General features: G+C 45.5%; 1 protein-coding gene across 6 annotated transcripts in view; it reads right to left on the minus strand.

The window, feature by feature from the left end:
- The window catches only part of LOC106579063 (oxidation resistance protein 1), a 184,917-nt gene that overhangs the window by 38,174 nt on the left and 120,243 nt on the right, over positions 1 to 26,500 (minus strand). For 4 of the 6 annotated variants that reach the window (XM_014158581.2, XM_014158600.2, XM_014158561.2 and 1 more), the window contains 3 exons: positions 17,253 to 17,338; positions 1,639 to 1,746; positions 69 to 182 (listed from right to left, as the gene is read on the minus strand). In XM_014158581.2, the coding sequence (XP_014014056.1) occupies positions 69 to 182; positions 1,639 to 1,746; positions 17,253 to 17,338 (308 nt within the window). The remainder of the gene's footprint in view (positions 1 to 68; positions 183 to 1,638; positions 1,747 to 17,252; positions 17,339 to 26,500) is intronic. The other 2 variants (XM_014158615.2, XM_045701913.1) reach the window with 1 other exon arrangement.

Consider the following 26,500-nt stretch of genomic DNA (forward strand, 5'->3'; position numbering starts at 1 on the left):
AGCAGACGCATGGTGAAGGGAGAATGCCAACGCGTTCATTGTGAGTGCGTGCGGGAATGTCAACATACCGTCACCTTCTCTAAGTCAGCTTCTGAGGAGGTGGGAGACAGAGGGCTGATGGGGCTAAGGGAAGGGGAGCTCCCCACACTGGATATGTGCTCAGGATCAGGAACATACAGAACCTGCAAACACAATCCATGTCTGGATTTAAACAGGCCGACACACAGAGAAAGGAACATACAATGCAAAGACAGAAGTGACTATGAAAATATGTTTTCAGCATGATTTATGACATCCCAAGATGGACAAACAACAAAAAGTGGAAGCACAATTTGCGTGTCCTAAAACCATCAGATGTAATATATCTCACTGATGTTTTTAAGAGTTCCTAATGATATGACTAAGTCATCATAGGATATGTTGAATATAGTTATTGTCCTGCGAGTGTGTCTGTTGTTCAAGCACTAGATTAGCATGTGTTGTTGGCGTTAATGATCTTGAGAGGCCCTACTTGTGTCTCCTTGTCCCCCTGAGAGCAGGGCCAGACAGTTAAGTGGTGGTGAGTGTGTTCTGACTGAATAGGCCCAGTGTGACGCCAAGGCAGGCTAATGCTGACAAGTGTAGCAAGGGACAGAACAGGAGTGGAGCTTTTCTGGTCCCAGTGTGTGTGTGTGTGTGTGTGTGTGTGATAATATTGGTGATGCTAGGGCAGTGTTTGGTCATGGAACCCAGTAGAGAGATGCTGAGAGCCCTCCAGAGCTGGCTGGCTGGCTGGAAACAACATCAACAACCCTGCATTGTGCATCATGTTGCTGAGTGCTGCTACTGACTGCCAATGTGATTGCAGACTTCCTGCCTTGACTCTCCATTTAAGTAGATTTGAGTGGCTCTGGTTCTGACGCCAGGAAAATACCAACTTTGGCTGTTTGTCATGTTTTAGGGTGCTACTCGGAGCCTCAGAGAGAGAGTTCAATAGGACACAACCAAAAGAGGGAGACATTGAGCCCAGCAAAATGGCTTTATCAGGGTTCTGTTCTGTTCTCCAAAACTATGTAAAAGAGGGGGGCACTATCTGAACTTTGCCCAATAAGACATGCTTGTTTTTTGTTTTCCATTATGAAACGTTTTACTCCTAATGAACAGGACCCATGAAGTTGTACCTTTTTAATGGTATTGCTGAGGACTGGAGGGATTTCAACACTCTGTTTCCCATGACACAGATGTCTTAGTGGAATAAACACACAGATTGTTTTAACTCTTGTGAGTGGTTAGTAGTGACACCAGTTATGCCATTGACAGAATCAGTGGGAAGAGAGAGCAGGGATGAGGAGTGGGTGAGTGTTAGTGGTTGTGGCATGGAGGATAGATGCAGTGAGAGAGACACACCAAGCATGAGTGTAGTAGATTGGTGTTTCCCAATCCATTCCTCAGGGAACTCCTCGTGGACTGTACATTTGTGTTACAGCCCAGTATTTGCACACTTGATTCAACATAATCAAGGGGTTTGTGACTACAGTAGTTGACTATTTGAATAAGGCGCGCTAGTGTGGGGCTGGAACAAAAAGGTGCTGCCCAGGGGATCTCTGAAAGGAAGGGACTGGGAACCAGTGATGGGTGTACAGTAGATCGTGTCCACACCTGGCCAGGACAGACGGCTCTGGAGAACAGCTTGTTGAGCTGAACCAGCTCGTTGGGTGTGGTGTCAAACTTGAGCGCTATGTTGTTCAGTGTGTCCCGCGTCTCCACCTGGAGGACCACAAAACAGAAGAGAAGCACAGAATATCAAAACTCTTGTACTGTGCTGGCTGGCTGGTCCTCCTGGGTCCCACATGAGAAGGAAAGAAACTCTGCTGTCTTATCTTCCCATCTCAGAGATTAACATGGACTTGGTGTGTAGGAGTGTATTCAGACTGGCTTGGTGTAGTGCAGTAGTGTATTCAGACTGGCTTGGTGTAATGCAGTAGCGTATTCAGACTGACTTGGTGTGTAGGAGTGTATTCAGACTGGCTTGGTGTAGTGCAGTAGTGTATTCAGACTGGCTTGGTGTAGTGCAGTAGCGTATTCAGACTGACTTGGTGTGTAGGAGTGTATTCAGTCTAGCTTGGTGTAATGCAGTAGCGTATTCAGACTGACTTGGTGTGTAGGAGTGTATTCAGACTGGCTTGGTGTAGTGCAGTAGTGTATTCAGACTGGCTTGGTGTAGTGCAGTAGCGTATTCAGACTGACTTGGTGTGTAGGAGTGTATTCAGACTGGATTGGTGTAGTGCAGTAGTGTATTCAGACTGGCTTAGTGTAGTGCAGTAGTGTATTCAGACTGACTTGGTGTAGTGCAGTAGCGTATTCAGACTGACTTGGTGTAGTGCAGTAGCGTATTCAGACTGACTTGGTGTGTAGGAGTGTATTCAGACTGGCTTGGTGTAGTGCAGTAGTGTATTCAGACTGACTTGGTGTGTAGGAGTGTATTCAGACTGGCTTGGTGTAGTGCAGGAGTGTATTCAGACTGGCTTGGTGTAGTGCAGGAGTGTATTCAGACTGGCTTGGTGTAGTGCAGTAGTGTATTCAGACTGGCTTGGTGTAGTGCAGTAGTGTATTCAGACTGGCTTGGTGTGTAGGAGTGTATTCAGTCTAGCTTGGTGTAGTGCAGTAGTGTATTCAGACTGGCTTGGTGTGTAGGAGTGTATTCAGTCTAGCTTGGTGTAGTGCAGTAGTGTATTCAGACTGGCTTGGTGTGTAGGAGTGTATTCAGTCTAGCTTGGTGTAGTGCAGTAGCGTATTCAGACTGACTTGGTGTAGTGCAGTAGTGTATTCAGACTGGCTTGGTGTAGTTCAGTAGTGTATTCAGACTGGCTTGGTGTAGTTCAGTAGTGTATTCAGACTGGCTTGGTGTAGTTCAGTAGTGTATTCATACTGGCTTGGTGTAGTGCAGTAGTGTATTCATCCTGGCTTGGTGTAGTGCAGTAGTGTACTCATACTGACTTGGTGTAGTGCGGTAGTGTATTCAGACTCGCTTGGTGTAGTGTATTCCGACTGGCTTGGTGTAGTGCAGTAGTGTATTCTGACTGGCTTGGTGTAGTTCAGTAATGTATTCAGACTGGATTGGTGTAGTTCAGTAGTTTATTCAGACTGGCTTGGTGTAATGTAGTAGTGTATTCAGTTTGGTGTAGTTCAGTAGTGTATTCAGACTGGATTTGTGTAGTTCAGTAGTGTATTCAGACTATATTTGTGTAGTTCAGTAGTGTATTCAGACTGGCTTGGTGTAGTGTAGTAGTGTATTCAGACTGGCTTGGTGTAGTGTAGTAGTGTATTCAGTCTGGTTTGGTGTAGTTCAGTAGTGTATTCAGACTGGATTTGTGTAGTTCAGTAGTGTATTCAGACTGGATTTGTGTTGTTCAGTAGTGTATTCAGACTGGATTGGTGTAGTTCAGTAGTGTATTCAGACTGGCTTGGTGTAGTGCAGTAGTGTATTAGACTGGAGATGGTGGATGAGGGCTGTTCATAAATAGCACCACTGACTACACTAAGGTAAGGAATAGCATATGTTTACATGAATGTCAATATGAGCCTTGTTTTACCATATGACCTTACTCACATGATACCAACCCACCAGGCAAACACCTGACATTCACATTCAACCATCATCCAGTTTTGGTTGACATCTTAGTATATTTGGCCCAGTGGATAAACAAACTTCGTAAAGAGGGACACACAATGTAATTTACATACATTATACTATAAGCCTACAGCTTGTACAGTACTGTATGTGTGCTATTTCAATGTCTCTTAGAGGATGCAGACCGAGTGTCACAGATCTAACAGCTTGTGTGGGTTGACATTGAGGCAGACTGGCAACTATTCGATCTACTTCCTGTAGCCAGCTGTGTCCTTTAAAGTGCATTAGCCAGATTCTTCTGGTAGCTATATAACTGCACTACAGAGACATGTGCCTGAGCTGGTAAATAACTTACAAGTCCTGTGGGGTTCTGCCTACCAACTAACGATGACAGGGATGTCAAGAACTCCTAGTGTGTGGGAGAGGGGGCTCGTGAGAGAGGCAGGGGAACCGAACAGACGGTGTGTGTGTGTGTATAAAAACAGGGCTGCTGACAGTGACTCTGAGTTGTATAATGGTGGATCATGGGGCTGTGTAACAGTCATGAGACTGGCTCAGGTGACTTCATAGGACAGAGGAAGGAAACAATTCAAAACAACATGGAGGAATGCCATTGTCTGCTCTTCTAAACTCGTAAGATAAACAACTTCTCTCCAGACAGGAGGACAGTCTTGGGCCTAGACGGAAAGACAGAAAAACGCATTCACATGCCATGCACACAACACACGCACACCATGTACACACACACAGAGTCATAAGCAGTGCAAGCAGGTATTAACGTGTGCGTCAGAAGAACTCAACAGACACATTGGGAAATGAATGAAGCAGGAATATTGTGTCTGTGACAGTCACATATGACACCAACAGAATCATTTTCAAATGCTACAAACACAGAAGAAACAGAAGAATACAGAAATACAGAAGCTCAAATACAAAAACAGAAGCTCAGCCTTACAGGCAAACCGCAACGGCCATGTTGCATGCGTGAGCGTTGCAAAATAAATGTACACATACATGTTATTTTATCAATTAACCCACACCACTCACACGTGTGAACTAGCATCTGACTAGACAAGCGCTAAAATAGTACTTGGTTCTATTTGAGAAACTCCACGCTCTGCAAGTCCCATCCTTATTGGATATCAGAAAACCCAAACCCACGTGGATGCTTGACAGACCAACAAGGAGAGAATAATTAAAGATAACTAACTAAAAACGAAAGAAGTTTTCCTTTTTTATCTGTGGATTAACTGTCGGAGAAAAACACAAGATTGTGTATGACTCCAGGCCAGAATTCTCCAAAGAACCAGTTAAAAAGAAGACCATATGCATGTCAGGTAAAATAACAACCCAGGGCTCTATTTTAACAAACCTTATTCAATTGTACATTTTATTTCACCTTTATTTAACCAGGTAGGCTAGTTGAGAACAAGTTCTCATTTGCAACTGCGACCTGGCCAAGATAAAGCGTAGCAATTCGACACATACAACAACACAGAGTTACACATGGAATAAACAAAACATACAGTCAATAATACAGAACAAAAGAAAACAAAAAGTCTATATACAGTGAGTGCAAATGAGGTAAGTTAAGACAATAAATAGGCCATGGTGGCGAAGTAATTACAATAAGGCAATTAAACACTGGAATGGTAGATGTGCAGAAGATGAATGTGCAAGTAGAGATACTGGGGTGCAAAGGAGCAAGATAAATAAATAAATACAGTATGGGGGTGAGGTAGGTAGATAGATGGGCTGTTTACAGATGGGCTATGGACAGGTGCAGTGATCTGTGAGCTGCTCTGACAGCTGGTGCTTAAAGCTAGTGAGGGAGATATGAGTCTCCAGCTTCAGAGATTTTTGCAGTTCGTTCCAGTCATTGGCAGCAGAGAACTGGAAGGAAAGGCTTTGGGGGTGAGCAGTGAGATATACCTGCAGGAGCGCGTGCTACGAGTGGGTGCTGCTATGGTGACCAGTGAGCTGAGATAAGGCGGGGCTTTACCTAGCAGAGACTTGTAGATAACCTGTAGCCAGTGGGTTTGGCGACGAGTATGAAGCGAGGGCCAACCAACGAGAGAGTACAGGTCGCAATGGTGGGTAGTGTATGGGGCTTTGGTGACAAAACGGATGGCACTGTGATAGACTGCATCCAGTTTGTTGAGTAGAGTGTTGGAGGCTATTTTATAGATGACATCGCCGAAGTCGAGGATCGGTAGGATGGTCAGTTTTACGAGGGTATGTTTGGCAGCATGAGTGAAGGATGCTTTGTTGCGATATAGGAAGCCAATTCTAGATTTAATTTTGGATTGGAGATGCTTAATGTGAGCCTGGAAGGAGAGTTTACAGTCTAACGTGACACCCAGGTATTTGTAGTTGTCCACGTATTCTAAGTCAGAGCCGTCCACAGTAGTGATGATGGACAGGCGAGCAGGTGCGGGCAGTGATCGATTGAATAGTATGCATTTAGTTTTACCTGCGTTTAAGAGCAGTTGGAGGCCACGGAAGGCGAGTTGTATGGCATTGAAGCTCGTCTGGAGGTTAGTTAACAGTGTCCAAAGAGGGGCCAGAAGTATACAGAATGGTGTCGTCTGAGTGGAGGTGGAACAGAGAATCACCAGCAGCAAGAGCAACATCATTGATGTATACAGAGAAGAGAGTCGGCCCGAGAATTGAACCCTGTGGCACCCCCATAGAGACAGCCAGAGGTCCGGACAACATGCCCTCCGATTTGACACACTGAACTCTATCGGAGAAGTATTTGGTAAAACCAGGCGAGGCAATCATTTGAGAAACCAAGGCTGTCGAGTCTGCCGATAAGAATGTGGTGATTGACAGAGTCGAAAGCCTTGGCCAGGTCGATGAAGACGGCTGCACAGTATTGTCTCTTATCGATGGCGGTTATGATGTCGTTTAGGACCTTGAGCGTGGCTGAGGTGCACCCATGACCAGCTCTGAAACCAGATTGCATAGCGGAGAAGGTACGGTGGGATTCGAAATGGTTGGTAATCTGTTTGTTAACTTGGCTTTCGAAGACCTTAGAAAGACAGGGTAGGATAGATATAGGTTTGTAGCAGTTTGGGTCTAGAGTGTCACCCCCTTTGAAGAGGGGGATGACCGCGGCAGCTTTCCAATCTTTGGGAATCTCAGACGATACGAAAGAGAGGTTGAACAGGCTAGTAATAGGGGTTGCAACAATTTCGGCAGATAATTTTAGAAAGAAAGGGTCCAGATTGTCTAGCCCGACTGATTTGTATGGGTCCAGATTTTGCAGCTCTTTCAGGACATCAGCTATCTGGATTTGGGTGAAGGAGAAATGGTGGGGGCTTTGACGGGTTGCTGTGGAGGGTGCCAGGCAGTTGACCGGGGTAGGGGTAGCCAGGTGGAAAACATGGCCAGCCGTAGAGAAATGCTTATTGAAATTCTCAATTATAGTGGATTTATCGGTGGTAACAGTGTTTCCTAGCCTCAGAGCAGTGGGCAGCTGGGAGGAGGTGCTCTTATTCTCCATGGACTTTACAGTGTCCCAGAACTTTTTTGAGTTAGTACTACAGGATGCAAATTTCTGTTTGAAAAAGCTAGCCTTAGCACTGGCGGTAGGGCTATAGGTCAGGAATATTTTTGCTATTTTCACTGCTGTAATTATGAGAGGAATAGCTGGCGTTAGCACGAAAAGGCTGGGTTTTTTAGGCATATAGCCTACATGGAAGGTTTTTTTAGACATATAGCCTACATGTAGGGTTTTTAAGGCATTTAGCCTACATGGACGTTTTTTTAGGCAGATAGCCTACATGTAGTTTTTTTTAGGCATATAGCTTACATGGAGGGTTGTTTAGGCATATAGCCTACATGCAGTTTTTTAGGCATATAGCCTACATGTAGTTATTTTTAGGCATATAGCCTACATGTAGTTTTTTTTAGGCATATAGCCTACATGGAGGGTTTTTAGGCATATAGCCTACATGGAGGGTTTTTTAGGCATATAGCCTACATGTAGGGTTTTTTAACCTCTATGGGCTAGGTGGGACGCTTGAATCTCTCAGGTTTTGACCTGCCATTTGAGTTCTGTTATACTCACAGACACCATTCAAACAGTTTTAGAAAATGTTGGGTGTTTTCTATCCATATGTAATAAGTATATGCATATTCTAGTTACTGGGTAGGAGTGGTAACCAGATTAAATCGGGTATGTTTTTTATCCAGCCGTGTCAATACTGCCCCCTAGCCCTAACAGGTTAAGCACATCCTAAATAACAAGAGGAGCTGGATAAAATAATGTACAATAGGCTACATAGATTTAAAAAAAGTGGATGTTCCCAAACTAGATTTACTTCAAAGCGGTGTCACGAGCCAAACCCTTTATGATAGTCTTGGCTACTTGGTGAATGCAGTGGGCAGGACAAAAAAAAAACTACCTTCATTGAGAGGAGGGGAGACTATGCTTGGTTTTTAATCAAATGAAACAAAATGGGTTTATGGGCACAAAAAGCACAATCTGCAACGCTGATCCTCAACACGGGGGCCTCTCAGGGGTGCGTGCTTAGTCCCCTTCTGTACTCCCTGATCACCCACGAATACGTGGCCAAGCACGACTCCAACACCATCATTAAGTTTGCTGCCAACACAACTGTGGTAGGCCTGATCACCGACAACGATGAGACAGCCAATAGGGAGGTCAGAGACCTGGCAGTGTGGTGCCCGGACAACAACCTCTCCCTCGACGTGAGCAAGATAAAAGGAGATGATCGTGGACTACAGGAAAAGGAGGGTCGAACACGCCCCCATTCACATCGACAGGGCTGTAGTGGAGCAGGTCGAGTTTAAAGTTCCTTGGTGTCCACATCACCAACAAACTTATATGGTCCAAACACACCAGGAAAGTTATGAAGAGGGCACAACAACGGCTTTTCCCCCTCAGGAGACTGAAAAGATTTGGTATGGGTCCCCAGTGTTACATCTGCTTCTGCCACGCCCCCTACTGCTCATCCTGTGTCTCCTTGACCTGCTGCCACTCCCCCAGTGCTTTCTCCCTCTCTGTGTGTGTGTGTGTGATTGTGTGGGCGGAGACAGGTGTGCTGGAGTAGTTAAAGCAGATCCCCAACAGCTGCAACCTGTTCCATAATCAAGACCTCTACAAATACTCAGCCCTGCCACTTCCATGCTGCCAGATCGTAATCTCTGCTCAGTCAGTCTACGTTTCTAGCCGTTTGTTCCTGTTTAGATCCTGTTGTGCCTGTTTTCCTCTCCGCTATAGTTCTGCCCGCTCTGACTCTGGTCCCTATCTCCAGTCCCATGTCTTATCAGTCCTGCTACTCTGTCCTGGATCCCCCACCCTACTGCTCCCTTGGATTCCCCTCCGGACATGCTTACCCTGTCCCAACACCTCTCGCTCCAGCCTCAGCCTCCGCACTTGGTTTCCTGCAACCCGCCGACCTTCCCCTGGCCTGCACTTCATCTTCCCTCTGTGTTTCAATAAATACCTTGGTTACCTCATCCCAGTCTCCTCGTCTGAGTCTGCTCTTGGGTTCACCTGTTCCGCTCCGCGTAACACCCAGATCCTCAAAGTTCTACAGCTGCACCATCGAGAGCATCCTGACCGGTTGCATCACCACCTGGTATGGCAACTGCTTGGCCTCCGACCGTAAGGCGCTACAGAGGGTAGTGTGTACAGCCCAGTACATCACTGGGGCCAAGCTTCCTGCCATACAGGACCTATATACTAGGTGGTGTCAGAAGACTCCAGTTACCCAAGTCATCGATTGTTCTCTCTGCTACTACACGGCAAGCGGTACCGGAGCGCCAATTCTGGGTCCAAAAGGCTCCTTCTACCCCCAAGCCATAACACTGCTGAACAATTAATCAAATGGCCAGCCAAACTATTTGCATTGACCCCCCCCCCCTTGTTTTTACACTGCTGCTACTCGCTGTTTATTATCTATGCATAGTCACTTTACCCCTACCTACATGTACAAATTACCTCGACTAACCTGTACCCCTACTCATTGACATTTTTTTTTTTACTTTAGTTTATTTAGTCAATATTTTCTTAACTGCATTGTTGGTTATTAAGGGCTTGTAAGTTAGCATTTCACGGTAAGGTCTACACCTGTTGTAGTCGGTGCATGTGACAAATAAAATTGTATCTTTTGCGTTCCATGTGCATATGGGCACTGTGCGTCATGGCTGGATAGGCTGCGCCTCCGCTCTCAAAATCCATGCCATAACCAATCGTGTTACCGCTAAGTCCAGCTTTTGGTTGATTTTAAATATCCCCACCAGCGTTACCTGAAATTGTTCCTTTCGCGCACGTTTTTAAGGACACACCTCAGATATTGCCACCCCTTCCACCTCAGCGCAAGTGAGCTCATATAAGACAGCTAAATGATCAATCCTGGCGCAAGGGTTAGAAAACAGAAGAGTGCCAGCTTTAACAGGTCGAAATTGCAAAAGAGCGTGCGTTTGACAATTGCACTGGCTAAATGCCAGCAGAAAATAGCGCCCCCAATGTTCATGTCCCAGGACAACCTAGCTAGCAACAGTTAGCTAACTAAATGTCCATGAATGTTTCATGTGTGTTTAGACCTGACCCCAAATTAATAAAATTGATTCACAGTAGATTTTTTTATTTTAACTTACGTGTCATGATCGCATCTGGTGGGGATAGACAAAATCAACATGATGGCTCACGCGTACTCAGCATGTTAGCAACCATGGACCTCTCTTATCTGTGTGTGTGGTGTTAGGGAGGAGTAACTAAAACCTGCAATATGACTGGACTAAATTCACATAGAAATGTGAGTTATAGATATGTCATTGAAAGCAAGTCTAAGAAGCTGTACATCTGTTCTATGTGCGCTATTTCTATGCTTCCTATTCTCATGGCTCGTTTTTGCACACCAGCTTCAAACAGCTGAAAATACAATATTTTTGGTTATGTAAAATATATTTCACAGCGGTTTAGATGGTACAATGATTCTCTACACTGCTTGTTTTGTCACAAACTGAAATTAGGCAAACTATTAGAATTTTTGCAACCAGGAAATGGCGGAACGATTACTGCATATTGCACCTTTAATTATACCACAAACGCTGTTTCTTTCACAACTTAAAATCCCAAACCATCTTTAGAAGACAACAAAACAATTCTCATCGTTCCAGTGCGAACTACATGAGGAAAGTGTGAAATACTTTGTGATGAGGACTTCACTCACTCGCCATTTTGGATGTTAACTGAACCGGACACCAAGCTAAATAACTAAAACACTTGGACAGACTCAATATCAAACCATGCCTGTATAAACACTGGAAATGACAAAATGATGTAAGGAACCTTTCAATATAACCAATAAACACTCTGGCTGCATCTGAAAAGGCACCCTATTTCCTATATACTGTAGTGCACTTTGTTTGACCAGGACCAGCACATGGTTCTCGTCAAAAGTAGTGAACTATATAGGGAATAGGTTAAAATATCGGACATAACCAATCACTATAGCAGACTGTCACTGTCGATGACATATCTTTTAGAACTGCCAACTCAAGGACTACTGTGACTGATTTATAGTCTTGTCTGATTTGTAACAGATCGGCTTTTACAACATATCATGTTGATGAATAAAGTGTCTTGAAAAGGAAGGCACAGAAAGGCACTGCTGGTGATATCAGACACCAAACAGTTGGACTAGAAGACACAAATGACAACCAGCACATTTACAGCCTACAGCACGGGCATTAACAACCTCTTAAAACAACAAGCCAGCATGTCAACAAAAAGTACAAGCTCAACAATAAAGCTCTACAATATTTACAACTTAGTGTGCAGTACTTAATAATACTTAAGAGTGGCAGTGTTAAATTAACATTATATTTTTTTCCACAGGAGATTTAATAAAAGTATGTCTCTTCAGACAGAAAGCCAAATCCTACTTTAGCTTGTTGGGAACATAAGCAGACAGTCAATATCCACCGCATACTGTTACAGTCTGTAGCTCCAACACTAATGCAGGCAGCACAGTCTTCATTCCAGACTAGTTCAGCAGTAGCAACACACTACATGGATTCTTGCTGAGTACCATTTGCTAACATCTCATCCATGGACTAATTCTTGTTAGCTTTACCTCCTCAATTCAGCACCAATACAACCTGTTTCAGCACTGTTTCTCTATTGGATGGTAATTTACTGTCTGTTGATGGGAATAATTAATGAACGATTCTAATTATTAAATGTGTATTGTCTAACAGTTAGACAATCTAATATTAGGAGGACACACACACCAGACACACACACACAGTATGTTACAGACATCCTGGTGACTGGTAGTGGTCACCTTGTCTGACTGAGAGGAAAAACTGACTCAAGGACAGACAGACAGAGCTGACTAATGGTGCCATAGAAAGCCACACATACCAAAACACTACCCTGTGGTGGAACATCAGACTGGATCCAGACAGACCCGTGGAACAGCATTGCGTAGCCTACCATCACGTTGATGCAGCGTTCTGCAAATGGTTTAATCATCCAGAATGTAATATCAGAAGGACTATCGCTCCAGAGGCTTACAATGCAGCCTGTCTGATGAAGCCTGGATATGTGCATATGGGATGACAGTTGCCATAGCGACTTTGTCTTTACCACCCTAATGGCATGCATTGTGTGTGCCACTGCTGTGCCGTTGTTCATCATTCACATGCCTAATTTTACAGCCATTACAACTGACAGCTAGGACAGACATTCTCCCAGTCAGAGGACACAGAACAGCAGAGGAGACCAGGACCCCAATTCAAGCCAGGTGTGTTGACTTTTAATCTGAGGGTATCCTTCTATTGACACACTTGTTGAATTATGCAAGAGAACGTGAAAACAACAGTAATTCATGAGGCAGTCTAGACAGTGCAGGTAGGGTACACAGAGCAGGTAGGGTAAACAGAGCAGGTAGGGTAGACAGAGCAGGTAGGGTAGACAGAGCAGGTAGGGTAAACAGAGCAGGTGGGGTAAACAGAGCAGGTGGGGTAAACAGAGCAGGTGGGGTAAACAGAGCAGGTGGGGTGGACAGAGCAGGTGGGGTGGACAGAGCAGGTGGGGTGGACAGAGCAGGTGGGGTGAACAGAGCAGGTAGGGTGAACAGAGCAGGTAGGGTGAACAGAGCAGGTAGGGTGGACAGAGCAGGTAGGGTGAACAGAGCAGGTAGGGTAAACAGAGCAGGTAGGGTGAACAGAGCAGGTAGGGTGAACAGAGCAGGTAGGGTGAACAGAGCAGGTGTTCGGTGGTTGCGGCCCTGTTCCCCTCCTTTATGTTAATTTATGGATATATGCAAATACGCAGTGTATTTCTGCAAATTAGGCACCTATCATTATCTTTATTTCAACAAATAAAAAAAGAACAATAAATAACCTGAATTCCCACCAAAATCACAGAACTCCATTATTTGTGTTGTGTTTTATGTGCTATAACTCAGTCTATATCGGATTGATTTTAACAATAAAAAAGTTGGCCGTATCTTCATCCATTGACCAACTGTTGCATCTGTTAGAATTGTTAAAAAAAAGTTTTGATGACCATTGCTACTTAAACATCTGAACCAGGGGCCGATACATATGCTGTTTCGTTACATCCCTTACAGGAACCATATGGGACACATACAATGGCCTAGAAGAAGCTAACAGAACATGGCATTGCCATGACTACTACATCTCCAATAAGCATGGTGCTATAGTAGGTGAGAGGATAGTGGAGCTGCAGCACATGTGATGACATTTGACTGCTGCTCCTCACAGTTGTTATTGTGACAGAGTGGGTGTTGACAGTGCTGATGACTGACCTCTCCTGTCCTGTCCTGTCCTCTCCTCTCCTCTCCCACATACATACAGATGTGAAAAGCCTGAACAGTGGTCCATTCTGGTCCCCCACCACCACACCAGTGTGAATAATGCTATCAATAGGAGTGATTGTGAGGATCCAGTCTCCCTCTGACTGACTCTTCCATTTCTAGTAATCAATTCAACACACACACACACACACACACACACACACACACACACACACACACACACACACACACACACACACACACACACACACACACACACACACACACACACACACACACAGTCTTGCACAGCTAACCTTGTGGGGACACACAATTCAGTCCCATTCAAAATCCTAACCCTAAACCTAACACGTACTCTTACCCTAACCTAACCATAACCTTAATTTGGGGCTCCTGAGTAGCACAGCGGTCTAAGGCACTGCATCACAGTGCTAGAGGCATCACTACAGACCCTGGTTCAATCCCGGGCTGTATCACAACAGGCTGTGATTGGGAGTCCCATAGGGCTGGACACAGTTGGCCCAGCGTCGTCCGGGTTGGAGGTTGTGGCCGGGGTAGACCCGTCATTGTAAATAACAATTAGTTCTTAACTGCCTTGCCTCCTTAAATAAAGGTAAAACAAAAATGAACCCTAACCTAACCCTAGCTCCTAAACCTAACCCTAGCTCTGCCTTTCATGTTCTCTCACCCTCTCCAGACCGGCCTGTACAATATAAAAATAGGGCAGAAAGTTGCAATATGCCCGTGCAACCCAAGGTTTGATACCAGCATAAACAGAAACCCTCTTAATCCTAACCCTAACTCCTAACCCTAATCCTTAACATAATTCTAACCCTATTACTAAGTCTGACCTTAACCTCCTAGAAATAGCATTTCACCTTGTGGGGACTAACAAAATGTCCCCAGTTGGTCTTTAATTATTTGTAACTTTTATTTCTTGTTCTTATTTTTATTTTATTGTTTTATTTTTTTTAAACTGCATTGTTGGTTAAGGGCTTGTAAAGTAAGCATTTCACCTGTTGTATTCGGCGCACGTGGCAAATAACATTTGATTTGATTTTTGATTTGGTCACATTTTTCTTTGTTTACTATTCTTGTGAGGACCAGAACTTAAACACGTCCGCACACACACACACACACACACACACAACCTTCTTGCAGCGCGGCACAGTGCATACTACAGTCATTAGGAGTCCTTACCTCACACTGTGGTGAAGTACCACACAACTGGAACATGTGTAGAGTCATTAACTGCAGTATTAAGACACATTAAAATGTCTCCTACCGTTGCTGTAGGGTCGTTCCACCTCAAAAAGCACAAGAAAGAGGATTTCGACACCCACCATCTCAGAATGTTCTGAAATCATTTCTGTTGTTAGAAACAGATAAGATTAGCATTCCTGCAACATTATTTTGTTGAAATATAATTTGATCCATAATTTGATCCATGTCTTACTCATTGTTAGAATGTTTTGGGTCCAAATCTGATGTTATGTACTATATCTATTGAATATTATACGATTCCTATCATTTAAAATGGCCAATTTAGGTGCAATTCAATTTGCTTAATTTCTCCCAAATCAAATTATATTTCAACAAAATAATGTTGCAGTCTGTTCCATTCCATTCCCCTTTACTTCCTGGAGTTCAAACAAACACCATATTTAATTGGCTGAAGGTCAGCCAATAGGTGTGCCCATCAGAATGAGAAGGCAAATATTGAGGTTTATTTTTTGGTCTAAAAACGAGCGATCACAATATTTCATAAAGCGACAAAGCCTCCCTTTTCTTTTCTGTAGGCACCAGGCAGCGGATTATAAACCTATCTATCTGGTGAGAACAGATGGAAACAGTAGCCGTCCGTCCCCAGGCCCAGTGCAGCACAGCACAGCGTGGAAGATCAGTTTAAGATAAAGCCGCTTCTCAATCACTGGGAAAGTCTCCATGCATCTAGGGCTATCTCGTAGGACGGGTGCTGTGTGCGTGTGTCTGTGTGTGTGTGTGTGTGTGTGTGTGTGTGTGTGTGTGTGTGTGTGTGTGTGTGTGAGGGATGGAGGCAGCCATGCCACACAACCTTAAACACTCTCTAAGGGCGGCGTTGCAGCATGTCATGACTGGAAAGTTCACACAACCGTTGGCATGGTTCCCTCCATCATCACAATATTATCTGGAATCCTTCCCATGGGAGGTAAAGAGAGAGAAAGAGTAAAGAGTATAGAGAGAGAGAGAACGAGGATGGAGAGAGAAACAGAGAAACAGAGAGATAGAGAGAGAAGGGGGGTGTAGTGGCCAGCAGGCTGGGGAGAGGGTGGTGCGTGCTGCTATGTCGAGTGAGATATGATGAGCATATTTTCCCTGAATCCAATGTTTATCCACTGTAACACCTCTCTCTCTCTCTAACACTAGTCCATGACAAACTGTCTTTACTATGACAAATATTCTGTCCTGTCCTCCTGCCATTGAACACTTTTCACGTCCCAGCATAAAACAACTAGCTTGTCCATCACCCTGTGGCCCATCACCCGTGTCCATCACCCGTGTCCATCACCCGTGTCCATCACCCTGTGGCCCATCACCCTGTGGCCCATCACCCTGTGGCCCATCACCCTGTGGCCCATCACCCGTGTCCATCACCCTGCCCTGTGGCCCATCACCCGTGTCCATCACCCTGTGGCCCAGAGCGGATGAGAGGTGGGGGTAGGGGCTGTTCTGAATGACACCTATATAAAACGTTCCAAGTGCAACAGCAACACCAGAGATAACAGAAAGCATTGGGATCACGCACACAATCACCGCCGAATCAAAGTAGCAGAACAATTACTAAAAGAGAGAGGAAATATATTGGGGAGAAAAATGTCTCTGGATGCTGAACCATGTCATCAAACAAGGTGGAAATCAATGTGCTGGCTAAATGATAGGTGTCCATCAGTTTTCCCTCTCTCCTCTCCTCTCCTCTCCTCTCCTCTCCTCTCCTCTCCTCTCCTCTCCTCTCCTCTCCGCTCCTCTGTGGCCAGGCTAATGGAGCTCCACAGCATTCCGCTCCCCATGCAGTGTTACCAGGGAGAGAAGAAAGACAGAAACCTGTCTGACTGAAGCTGGATTTGAGGGTCATTTCAAGAACACTACCAGCCAGAACAGCAGCAGAGACAGACTCCATTTTCAGATCATCCGGGTACGGGTGTGTCTGTCTCTCCATCTCACTCTCACACACAACAGAGATGGCAAATGAATAGCAATGACAACACCAGGTGGAAGGTCATTCGTAAACAGTGGTGGAATGCTCGCTGCTAAGCACTGCACAGAAGGAACAATAAAATATAGACTACCCATTCTCTGTCTCTCTCTCGGTTCTCCTCTGGCCAAAAACATACATACGTATACAGCTACAATCCTCTCTCCTCCTATACATCAGAATGCAGAATGGAACAGGATTGCTACATATCTAATCTATTAGAATACATTTCCATCATACGGTAGAGAGGCAATATCTCTGGCTGGCCATATAAAGTCCCCCTTTATGTAAACAGACATTGAACGATGCACACGTGCAACTGTAAATTACTAAACGCTTCGTTCTCTCCCCCCACACACACACACACACACACACCCACACACACACACCTAACGATGTGAGCCAGCATGGCCAGGTTCCTTTTCATAACACAACATAATAACACACTACCACAACAGCAGCTATTACTCAGACTAGGGCAACAGCCAGTAGACACACAGAGCAGCACAGCAGCAGCAGCAGGAGCAGTAAAAAGCATTAAAACACCCAGACAGAGAGGACACAGTCTGAAACCCTGTTTACTTACAGCATACTCAATGGTTCCTTTGGGTCTCTGGAACGACATGCGTCTGCTGCCATCCTTCTTCTCTTGAGTCTTCTTCTGGCTGGTATCTGAAAGCAAGCGAGGCAAGGTACGCATTACGTTCATGTTCCTCTCTCTCCCCAGCTTGCCTTGTCACAAGCCGCCGTTTCCCAGCCACACGGGTACAGCTCATTCGTCAACAGTGAGCGTGCGAGCCAGTCAGCCTGCGATGTGAGCGGAGTGGAGCCTCTTTCTCTCTCCCTCTCCTAGCAAGCTCTCTCTCCTCCTCTCTCTCTCTCTCTCCTACTCTCCTTTGCTCTCTCTCTCTCCTACTCTCCTTTGCTCTCTCTCCCTCTCCCCCTCTCCCTCTCTCCCTCTCCCTCTCTCTCCACCACGCAGCACAATGACATGCGTTGATTCCAGTTGCCTTCTGCTGGCTCTCCTCTCACAGCAGACACACAGCACCTTGACCTCCATGAGGACCTGAGGAGAGGAGGAGGGGATGGAGCTGGGAGGGAGATAGGAGAGAGAGAGGGGGCTGAATGCAGGATCTGGGAACTTGGACGAGGGATGGAGCTGGGGCTGGGGGAGACAGGAGAGGGTCGTGACTCGGGTATTCTATGGGGTATAGGACTGGGGCTTGGGGAATAGGGCTGGAAGAGAGGAGGGGCCGAGGGCTGGAAGCCTTACGGTACAGTACAGTGCACATCCTCTCTCTCAGTCGGCTAGGTTCACCCCGTTATGTTCAGTATGCAGACTATGCAGCAGATCACATCAGAAGCCTAACACGTCCTTTACTTCGTCTGTCTGTGTCACCGAGCAGCTCGGCTGAAAACATGAGTCATTCGCCATGCAGCCATTCTATTTCTGGGGCTCAGGACACACTGCACTGAAGAGGGAGAATACCTCAGCATATGACAACTGTAATACAGAAGTACAATAATGAGGTATTCCACTCTGTCTCCACCATGATAGGCAATGTAGTAGGTTTAATGTTTGTAGTCTGTCAAACGCACCATAAAGCCTGAGATGGCTTCGGCGATCAGACGATGAATAGACGTGCATTATGGTGTCCCTGCTGTCTGGTTTGGTTTATTTGACACCCTACTAATACAGTTGTATAACAGCAGTGTATCTGACATGAAGCTCTGTTACATATTGTTTCAGGTCATAGACATAACACTAATGTGATACCGAAACACTGACGTGGCAGAATGAGGGCTAAGCCAAGACCAAGAATAAATACCACCTGATTCTAAAACCAATATGCGAAAGAAAGAGAGCAGAGAGAGAGAGAGAGAGGGGAGGAAGAGAAAACTACAGAGAGAGCAGAAAGAGAGATACGATAGAGAGAGAGTAGAGAAAGAGGTAGGGTGAGGGGGGGGGAGAGAGCTACAGAGAGAGCAGGAAGAGATACATTAGAGAGAGAGCAGAGAGAGAGGTAGGGAGAGGAGAGAAAGAGAGAGCTACAGAGAGAGCAGGAAGAGAGATACATTAGTGAGAGAGAGACCAGAGAGAGAGGTAGGGAGAGGGGAGGAAGAGAGAGCTACAGAGAGAGCAGGAAGAGAGATACATTAGTGAGAGAGAGACCAGAGAGAGAGGTAGGGAGAGACTCAGAGTTAGATTCACAGCAGCAGGATGTTGCATAGTGAGGGAGAGAACGGTCTAAATTTGAACCTTGTTGATGATTAGTTATTTGAGAAGGAGACCAAGTCAAGACGTTGGACCGGGTGGATTCAGTTTATAGTAAGGCAGTTTATTATGAGACAAAGATATTTGGCAAAGCGTGCACGGACTCCTTCGTTTAGCTCATAGGGAACTAGCAGAAGAGAGCCCCGAAACATAGTGTACATCCAATTTATACAATGAAATAACAGTGTGTTGACGTTGAGTCTAGTAGGTCCGCTCTCCTGACTGGTCGATGAGTGGAGGGACGGTCCACTCTCCAGGTGGTGTCGACTTCCCATTGGCCCTTGGCAGTGTCCTTTGTCCTCGGAGTCCAACACACCTAAGTGTGTGTGTGTGTGTGTGTGTGTGTGTGTGTGTGTGTGTGTGTGTGTGTATTTCTGGTAATTCGTGTCTGGGTGCTTGCGATATTCATGGAATGTTGTTCTTTACACCAGTGGTCAGTTCGTGTGGCTAGGGTGCTTTCATGTCTTGACATTTTTGTGTGAGTGCTTAGTCCGCCATCAGTCTCTGGGTGTGGTCGTGATTGGTATCAGTTGGTTGCTCAATATGTCTCTGGAGTTTTGTTGTGTGCTGTTGTGAAACATGTTGTGCAAATGCCCTCCTTATATATCATTAGGTAAAACGTTAGATTATCTTTATTACAACCTCAACATGGAGTGTGATGATGTGCCATCAGAAACACGGCTATTTGTTCACACTGGGAGCAGAGCAGAACCACAACGTTAAACAACAAAGACCATCAGATCTCAGTGGGTCTACACCACAGGAGCACATGATAACCCCTCTTACCCCTTTACAGAGAATCTGTTCACTTCTAATAAACAGCCTGCCAGATAAACTCTGCTCTTTTCTGCTAGGGCAAGAACAACATCCTGTACACAATGTTATCCAAATGTTATCAAGTAACAAAAATTGACATTTACAATGAATTTACCAAAATTTGATCTATAGGAGACAATTGATTAAACACTGCCATCACAAATGAAGTTACTCAGTTAATCAAATGTTCTGTTTGTGTTACACATCGTTGCACACTAAACAACAGCATTGAATGTGTATTTGTTCTAATAGTGCAGTGCATACTGGGAATACAAGCGTTGTATTTTAGAGTATGGTGCGAGATGGCAACTAAGCAAGATGAAAGTCACAAATAATGGGAGCAACTGTGCCTGGGGCCACAGCAAGTCTCATTAAATGATTATCTCCGCAAAAACAGTGGGTTGTGTAACGCCAGATTTCACAGATGTGGGTCAAGGTCATGTTATCGCATTTAATTTGCATCTTTCTCTATCCAAAAGAAACAGAACTAAAGCAACAGTCTTATCACCACAGCTGATACACTGTTGCTCTTCATTTCATTAATGGGACTTGCGACAGCAAATATCCCACTTTAAATCTTTGTCATACTTCTGGCTTATTATTAATCTTGTTCTCCTCTTACACCGTTTCAGCCGTCCAAACTTTAAAACGTACACACCGGTCTGGAATAGTTTTTCATTTAGTTAAAACTTCAACAATGCCTCATTGTCTTCTGTACTTCTATATACTGAGGTATTCTAATCGGAGAGTTGATATACTGAGGTATTCCAGTAGGAGAGTTCATATACTGCGGTATTCTAGTAGGAGAGTTGATATACTGAGGTATTCTAGTAGGAGAGTTGATATACTGAGGTATTCTAGTAGGAGAGTTGATATACTGAGGTATTCTAGTAGGAGAGTTTGTATACTGAGGTATTCTAGTAGGAGAGTTTGTATACTGAGGTATTCTAGTAGGAGAGTTGATATACTGAGGTATTCTAGTAGGAGAGTTCATATACTGAGGTATTCTAGTAGGAGAGTTGATATATTGAGGTATTCTAGTAGGAGAGTTGATATATTGAGGTATTCTAGTAGGAGAGTTGATATATTGAGGTATTCTAATAGGAGAGTTGATATACTGAGGTATTCTAGTAGGAGAGTTGATATACTGAGGTATTCTAGTAGGAGAGTTGATATACTGAGGTATTCTAGTAGGAGAGTTGATATACTGAGGTATTCTAGTAGGAGAGTTGATATACTGAGGTATTCTAGTAGGAGAGTGTATACAAGTATAGTAGTGTGAGTGGAGTTATTTATGATGAAATGTGTGATCTAACTGCCCCACAAATCAAATCACATTTTATTGGTCACATACACATATTTAGCAGATGTTATTGCGGGTGTGGTGAAATGCTTGTGTTCCTAGCTCCAACAGTGTGGTAGTATCTAACAATTCACAAAGTGACTAGTGTTCCATTATTAAAGTGACCAGTGGTTCCATGTCTCTGTACATAGGGCAGCAGCCTCTAAGGTGCAGGGTTGAGTAACCGGGTGGTAGCCGGCTAGTGATGGCTATTTAACAGACTGAGGGCCTTGAGATAGAAGCTGTTTTTCAGTCTCTCGGTCCACGCTTTGATGCACCTGTACTGAACTCGCCTTCTGGATGATAGCGGGGTGAACAGGTAGTGGCTCGGGTGGTTGATGTCCTTGATGATCTTTTCGGCCTTCCTTTCTTTTCGGGTGCTGTAGGTGTCATGGAGGGCAGGCGGTGTCCCCCCGGTGATGCGTTGGGCAGACCGCACCACCCTCTGGAGAGCCCTGCGGTTGCGGGCGGTGCAGTTGCCGTACCAGGCGGTGATACAGCCCAACAGGATGCCCTCAATTGTGCATCTGTAAAAGTTTGTGAGGGTTTTAGGGGCCAAGACAAATTTCTTCTTCACCACACTGTCTGTGTGGATGGTCCATTTCAGATTCTCAGTGATGTGTACGCCATGGAACTTGAAGATTATCATCTCAAAATGTGGTTCCGTCGATGTGGATAGGGGCGTGCTCCATCTGCTGTCTCCTGAAGTCCACGATCAGCTCCTTAGTTATGTTGACATTGAGGGAGAAGTTATTTTCCTAGCACCTCTCCTCCAGGGCCCTCACCTCCTCCCTGTAGGCTGTCTCGTCATTGTTGGTAATCAGGCCTACTACTGTTGTATCCAAAGTAATAAGGTTGATAGTGTTGTCAATCAAAGTAATCAGACCAATTATTTTACAAAATGTTACTTTGACTATATTTAACTGCTTTGCTTAAGTAAAACAATTAAAATTTCTCCCACTACTACAAAAATACTATTAAGTCCCATCATTTTTCTTAATGGAAAATTAGAATCTAGTTCAACAACATTATCTTTGGCATTTGAAATGAAAAACATAACATTGGTGCTGAAGAGTGTGAGTCCGGTCTTGTGACTGACTGAAGGGTGTATATTTAGAAAACAAAGATGTAACTCATGCCAAGATGTAGTCTAATAGGCACAAGGAGAACCGCAGCAGCAGAGAATGCCTGCATGATGGTGACTGTGACTGGTTTCTATCACTAGCCTGAAGGATACCTCGAGGAAGTTACTTCCCTGTGAGATAGCCAGGCAGGCATGCATGGGGCCACGCGAGTTCAAATCGGTGAGAATTCGTTACGGTCAAGATGAACTTTGCGAGTTCTAGAATGTGTTTGTTGACAGGGATGTGCGGGCCAGAGAGGGTAGGCAGGGTAAGCAGGGTAAGCAGGGTAGGCGGGGTAAGCAGGGTAGGAATGGTAGGCAGGGTAGGAATGGTAGGAAGGGTAGGAATGGTAGGCAGGGTAGGCGGGGTAGGCAGGGTAGGCGGGGTAGGCAGGGTAAGCAGGGTAGTCAGGGTAAGCAGGGTAAGCAGGGTAGGCGGGGTAAGCAGGGTAAGCAGGGTAGGCGGGGTAAGCAGGGTAGGCGGGGTAAGCAGGGTAAGCAGGGTAGGCGGGGTAGGCAGGGTAGGCGGGGTAGGCAGGGTAGGCGGGGTAAGCAGGGTAAGCAGGGTAGGCGGGGTAAGCAGGGTAGGCGGGGTAGGCAGGGTAGGCGGGGTAGTCAGGGTAAGCAGGGTAGTCAGGGTAAGCAGGGTAGGCAGGGTAGGCGGGGTAAGCAGGGTAGGCGGGGTAAGCAGGGTAGGCGGGGTAAGCAGGGTAAGCAGGGTAGGCAGGGTAGATGGGGTAGGCGGTGGAGCTGGAGATATGTACAGCTCTTCTCTCTGACTCTTTGATTAGTGTTGTACAGCCCTGCAAGTTCATACCACACACACAGAGGAATAGCAATGAAAAACAACTGGTGACCAACGTCCCTGTTCCTTAAGAATGTTGCAGGCCAGTACATTGGAATTGAGACAGTGTTGCAGTGCAAATGGCTGTATCTGGACTGACTCCAAAGGGAAGCCCAAAGACAGAAATACACCCCCCTTCCTGTGCATTAACAAAACGTTTTGTAGGGGAACAATGCAGGGGGAGAATTGTTTTGTAATGTCCCGTTCATTTCCCCTGCTAGCCTACACTAATACACAGCCAAGTAATTTCCTCTCAGCACCCTTCGTTTAGAGGTGGATGTAAAGTTATTTATAGCAGCCCCTCACTCACTCCTGTTAACAGCAGAGGAGGCAAGAGCTCTGTCTGGGGTAATGAAAAGGTACTCTACTTTATAATGTAGCTGGTCTGTCTGGCCAGGGGGTTGTGAGGGTAGAGGAGGTGGGGGGTGGAGAGGAGAGATGAGGGGATGGAGAGGAGAGGTGAGGGGGTGAAGAGGAGAGGTGAGGGGTGGTGAGGGGGTGGAGAGGAGAGGTGAGGGTTGGGGGTGGAGAGGTGAGGTGAGGGTTGGGGGTGGAGAGGAGAGATGAGGGGATGGAGAGGAGAGGAGAGAGGGTGGAGGGGTGGAGAGGAGAGGTGAGGGGTTGGAGAGGAGAGGTGAGGGGTGGAGAGGAGAGGTGAGGGGTTGGAGAGGAGAGGTGAGGGGGTGGAGAGGAGAGGTGAGGGGTGGAGAGGAGAGGTGAGGGGTTGGAGAGGTGAGGGGGTGAAGAGGAGAGGGGTGGAGAGGAGAGTGGAGGGGTAGAGGGGTGAGGGGTAGAAAGGTGAGGTGAGGGTTGGGGGTGGAGAGAGAGGGTGGAGGGGTGGAGAGGAGAGGTGAGGAGAGGTGAGTAGTGGAAAGGAGAGGTGAGGGATGGAAAGGAGAGGTGAGGGGGTGAAGAGGTGAGGGAGGGAGGGAGGGGGTGGAGTGGGTGGAGTGAGGGAGAGGGTGGAGAGGAGAGAGAGGGAGGGAGAGGGTGGAGAGGAGAGGAGAGGGAGGGGTCATGTTATTTAGCTAGGTAAGTCATGTAGCTGCTCAGGACATGGTGTTGAGGGGTGGAGGGCACCGACTGGTAACACTTACATTAAGTTCTCTTCAGCTCTTATACCTGTGTAGTAACACTGTAATTACACCAGTCACAACATGTTGATACATAGTACCTTACAGTAACAACCTTCTCAGACAGGTTCTGTATGACAGGCCCATTAAAACACACAAGGAGGCAAACGTATAACTTATTCCATATACAATATATATAAGGTGAGACACGGCCTTGACTTCCTTGACTAATGTGGCGATAAGAGCACGGCAGCCATTGTAATGAATATGCATTGGCTTAGTGAGCTGTCAAACTACACACAGGAAGCACACAGCGACAGCCCACATCCCTTTGCTCTCTCCCTCTCTCCCTCTCTCCCTCCCTCCCTATTATACAGTCAGTTTTCCCCTGCACACAGCACCGTCACCACCACCCAGTACAACCTAACGTTGCTGGAGCAGCACTTTGTGTTGTGTCTGCTGTGTCAGGACAGGGAGGAGAGGAGAGGGGGAGCAGAGCAGTCAATGTGTTTTAAGCAGAACACCCTCTCCTCTCCTTCTCCCCTCTCTTCCTCTCCCTCCCTTCGTCCTGCCTCTGCCCCATCATTAACACTGGCTCCAGGTCAATAAATCAAACCCTGATGCTGTCACAGGCTCAGTGAGTGTCACCCCATCCAGACTGCCTCATTAGCGCGCACTCCAGGGCAACTAATCACACCATGATCTCTCCATCGGCTCCTGGGTTATTGCCTTGTGTGCAATGTTCAGTTGGTAAAGTTATTATTTATTTATTTATTAGTTTAACATAAAAGGCATGTTTTTATGTCTCCTGAATACAGTAGCTAGACTATACATACAGTTGAAGTCGGAAGTTTACATACACTTAGGTTGGAGTCATTAAAACTCGTTTTGCAACCACTCCACAAATTTCTTGTTAATATACTATAGTTTTGGCAGGTTGGTTAGGACATCTACTTTGTGCATGACACAAGTCATTTTTCCAACAATTGTTTACAGACAGATTATTTCACTTATAATTCACTGTGTCACAATTCCAGTGGGTCAGTAGTTTACATACACTAAGTTGACTGTGCCTTTAAACAGCTTGGAAAATTCCAGAAAATGATGTCATGGCTTTAGAAGCTTCTGATAGGTTAATTGACATCATTTGAGTCAATTGGAGGTGTACCTGTGGATGTATTTCAAGGCCTACCTTCAAACTCAGTGCCTCTTTGCTTCACATCATGGGAAAATCAAAAGAAATCAGCCAAGACCTCAAGTCTGGTTCATCCTTGGGAGCAATTTCCAAATGCCTGAAGGTACCACGTTCATCTGTACAAACAATAGTACGCAAGTATAAACACCACGGGACCACGCAGCCATCTTACCGCTCAGGAAAGAGACACGTTCTGTCTCCAAAAGATGAACGTACTTTGGTGCAAAACGTGCAAATCAATCCCAGAACAACAGCAAAGGACCTTGTGAAGATGCTGGAGGAAACTGGTACAAAGGTATCTATATCCACAGTAAAACAAGTCCTATATCGACATAACCTGAAAGTCCACTCAGCAAGGAAGAAGCCACTGCTCCAAAACCGGCATAAAAAAGCAAGACTACGGTTTGCAACATGGGGACAAAGATTGTACTTTTTGGAGAAATGTCCTCTGGTCGGATGAAACAAAAATAGAACTGTTTGGCCATGATGACCATCGTTATGTTTGGAGGAAAAAGGGGGAGGCTTGCAAGCCGAAGAACACCATCCCAACTGTGAAGCACGGGGGTGGCAGCATCATGTTGTGGGGGTGCTTTGTTGCAGAAGGGACTGGTGCACTTCACAAAATAGATGGCATCATGAGGCAGGAAAATTATGTGGATATATTGAAGCAACATCCCAAGACATCAGTCAGGAAGTTTAAGCTTGGTTGCAAATGAGTCTTCCAAATGGACAATGACCCCAAACATACTTCCAAAGGTGTGGCAAAATGGCTTAAGGACAACAAAGTCAAGGTATTGGAGTGGCCATTACAAAGCCCTGACCTCAGTCCCATAGAACATTTGTGGGCAGAACTGAAAAAGCGTGTGTGAGCAAGGAGGCCTACAAACCTGACTCAGAAAAACACCAGCTCTGTCAGGAGGAATGAGCCAAAATTCACCCAACATTGTGGGAAGCTTGTGGAAGGCTACCCGAAACGTTTGACCCAAGTTAAACAATTTAAAGGCAATGCTACCAAATACTAATTGAGTGTATGTAAACTTCAGACCCACTGGGAATGTGATGAAAGAAGTAAAAGTTTAAATAAATCATTCTCTCTACTATTTTTCTGACATTTCACATTCTTAAAATAAAGTGGTGATCCTAACTTACTAGGATTATACGTCAGG

This window comes from Salmo salar, chromosome ssa02 (genome assembly GCF_905237065.1).
Source record: "Salmo salar chromosome ssa02, Ssal_v3.1, whole genome shotgun sequence".
NCBI lineage: Eukaryota > Metazoa > Chordata > Actinopteri > Salmoniformes > Salmonidae > Salmo > Salmo salar.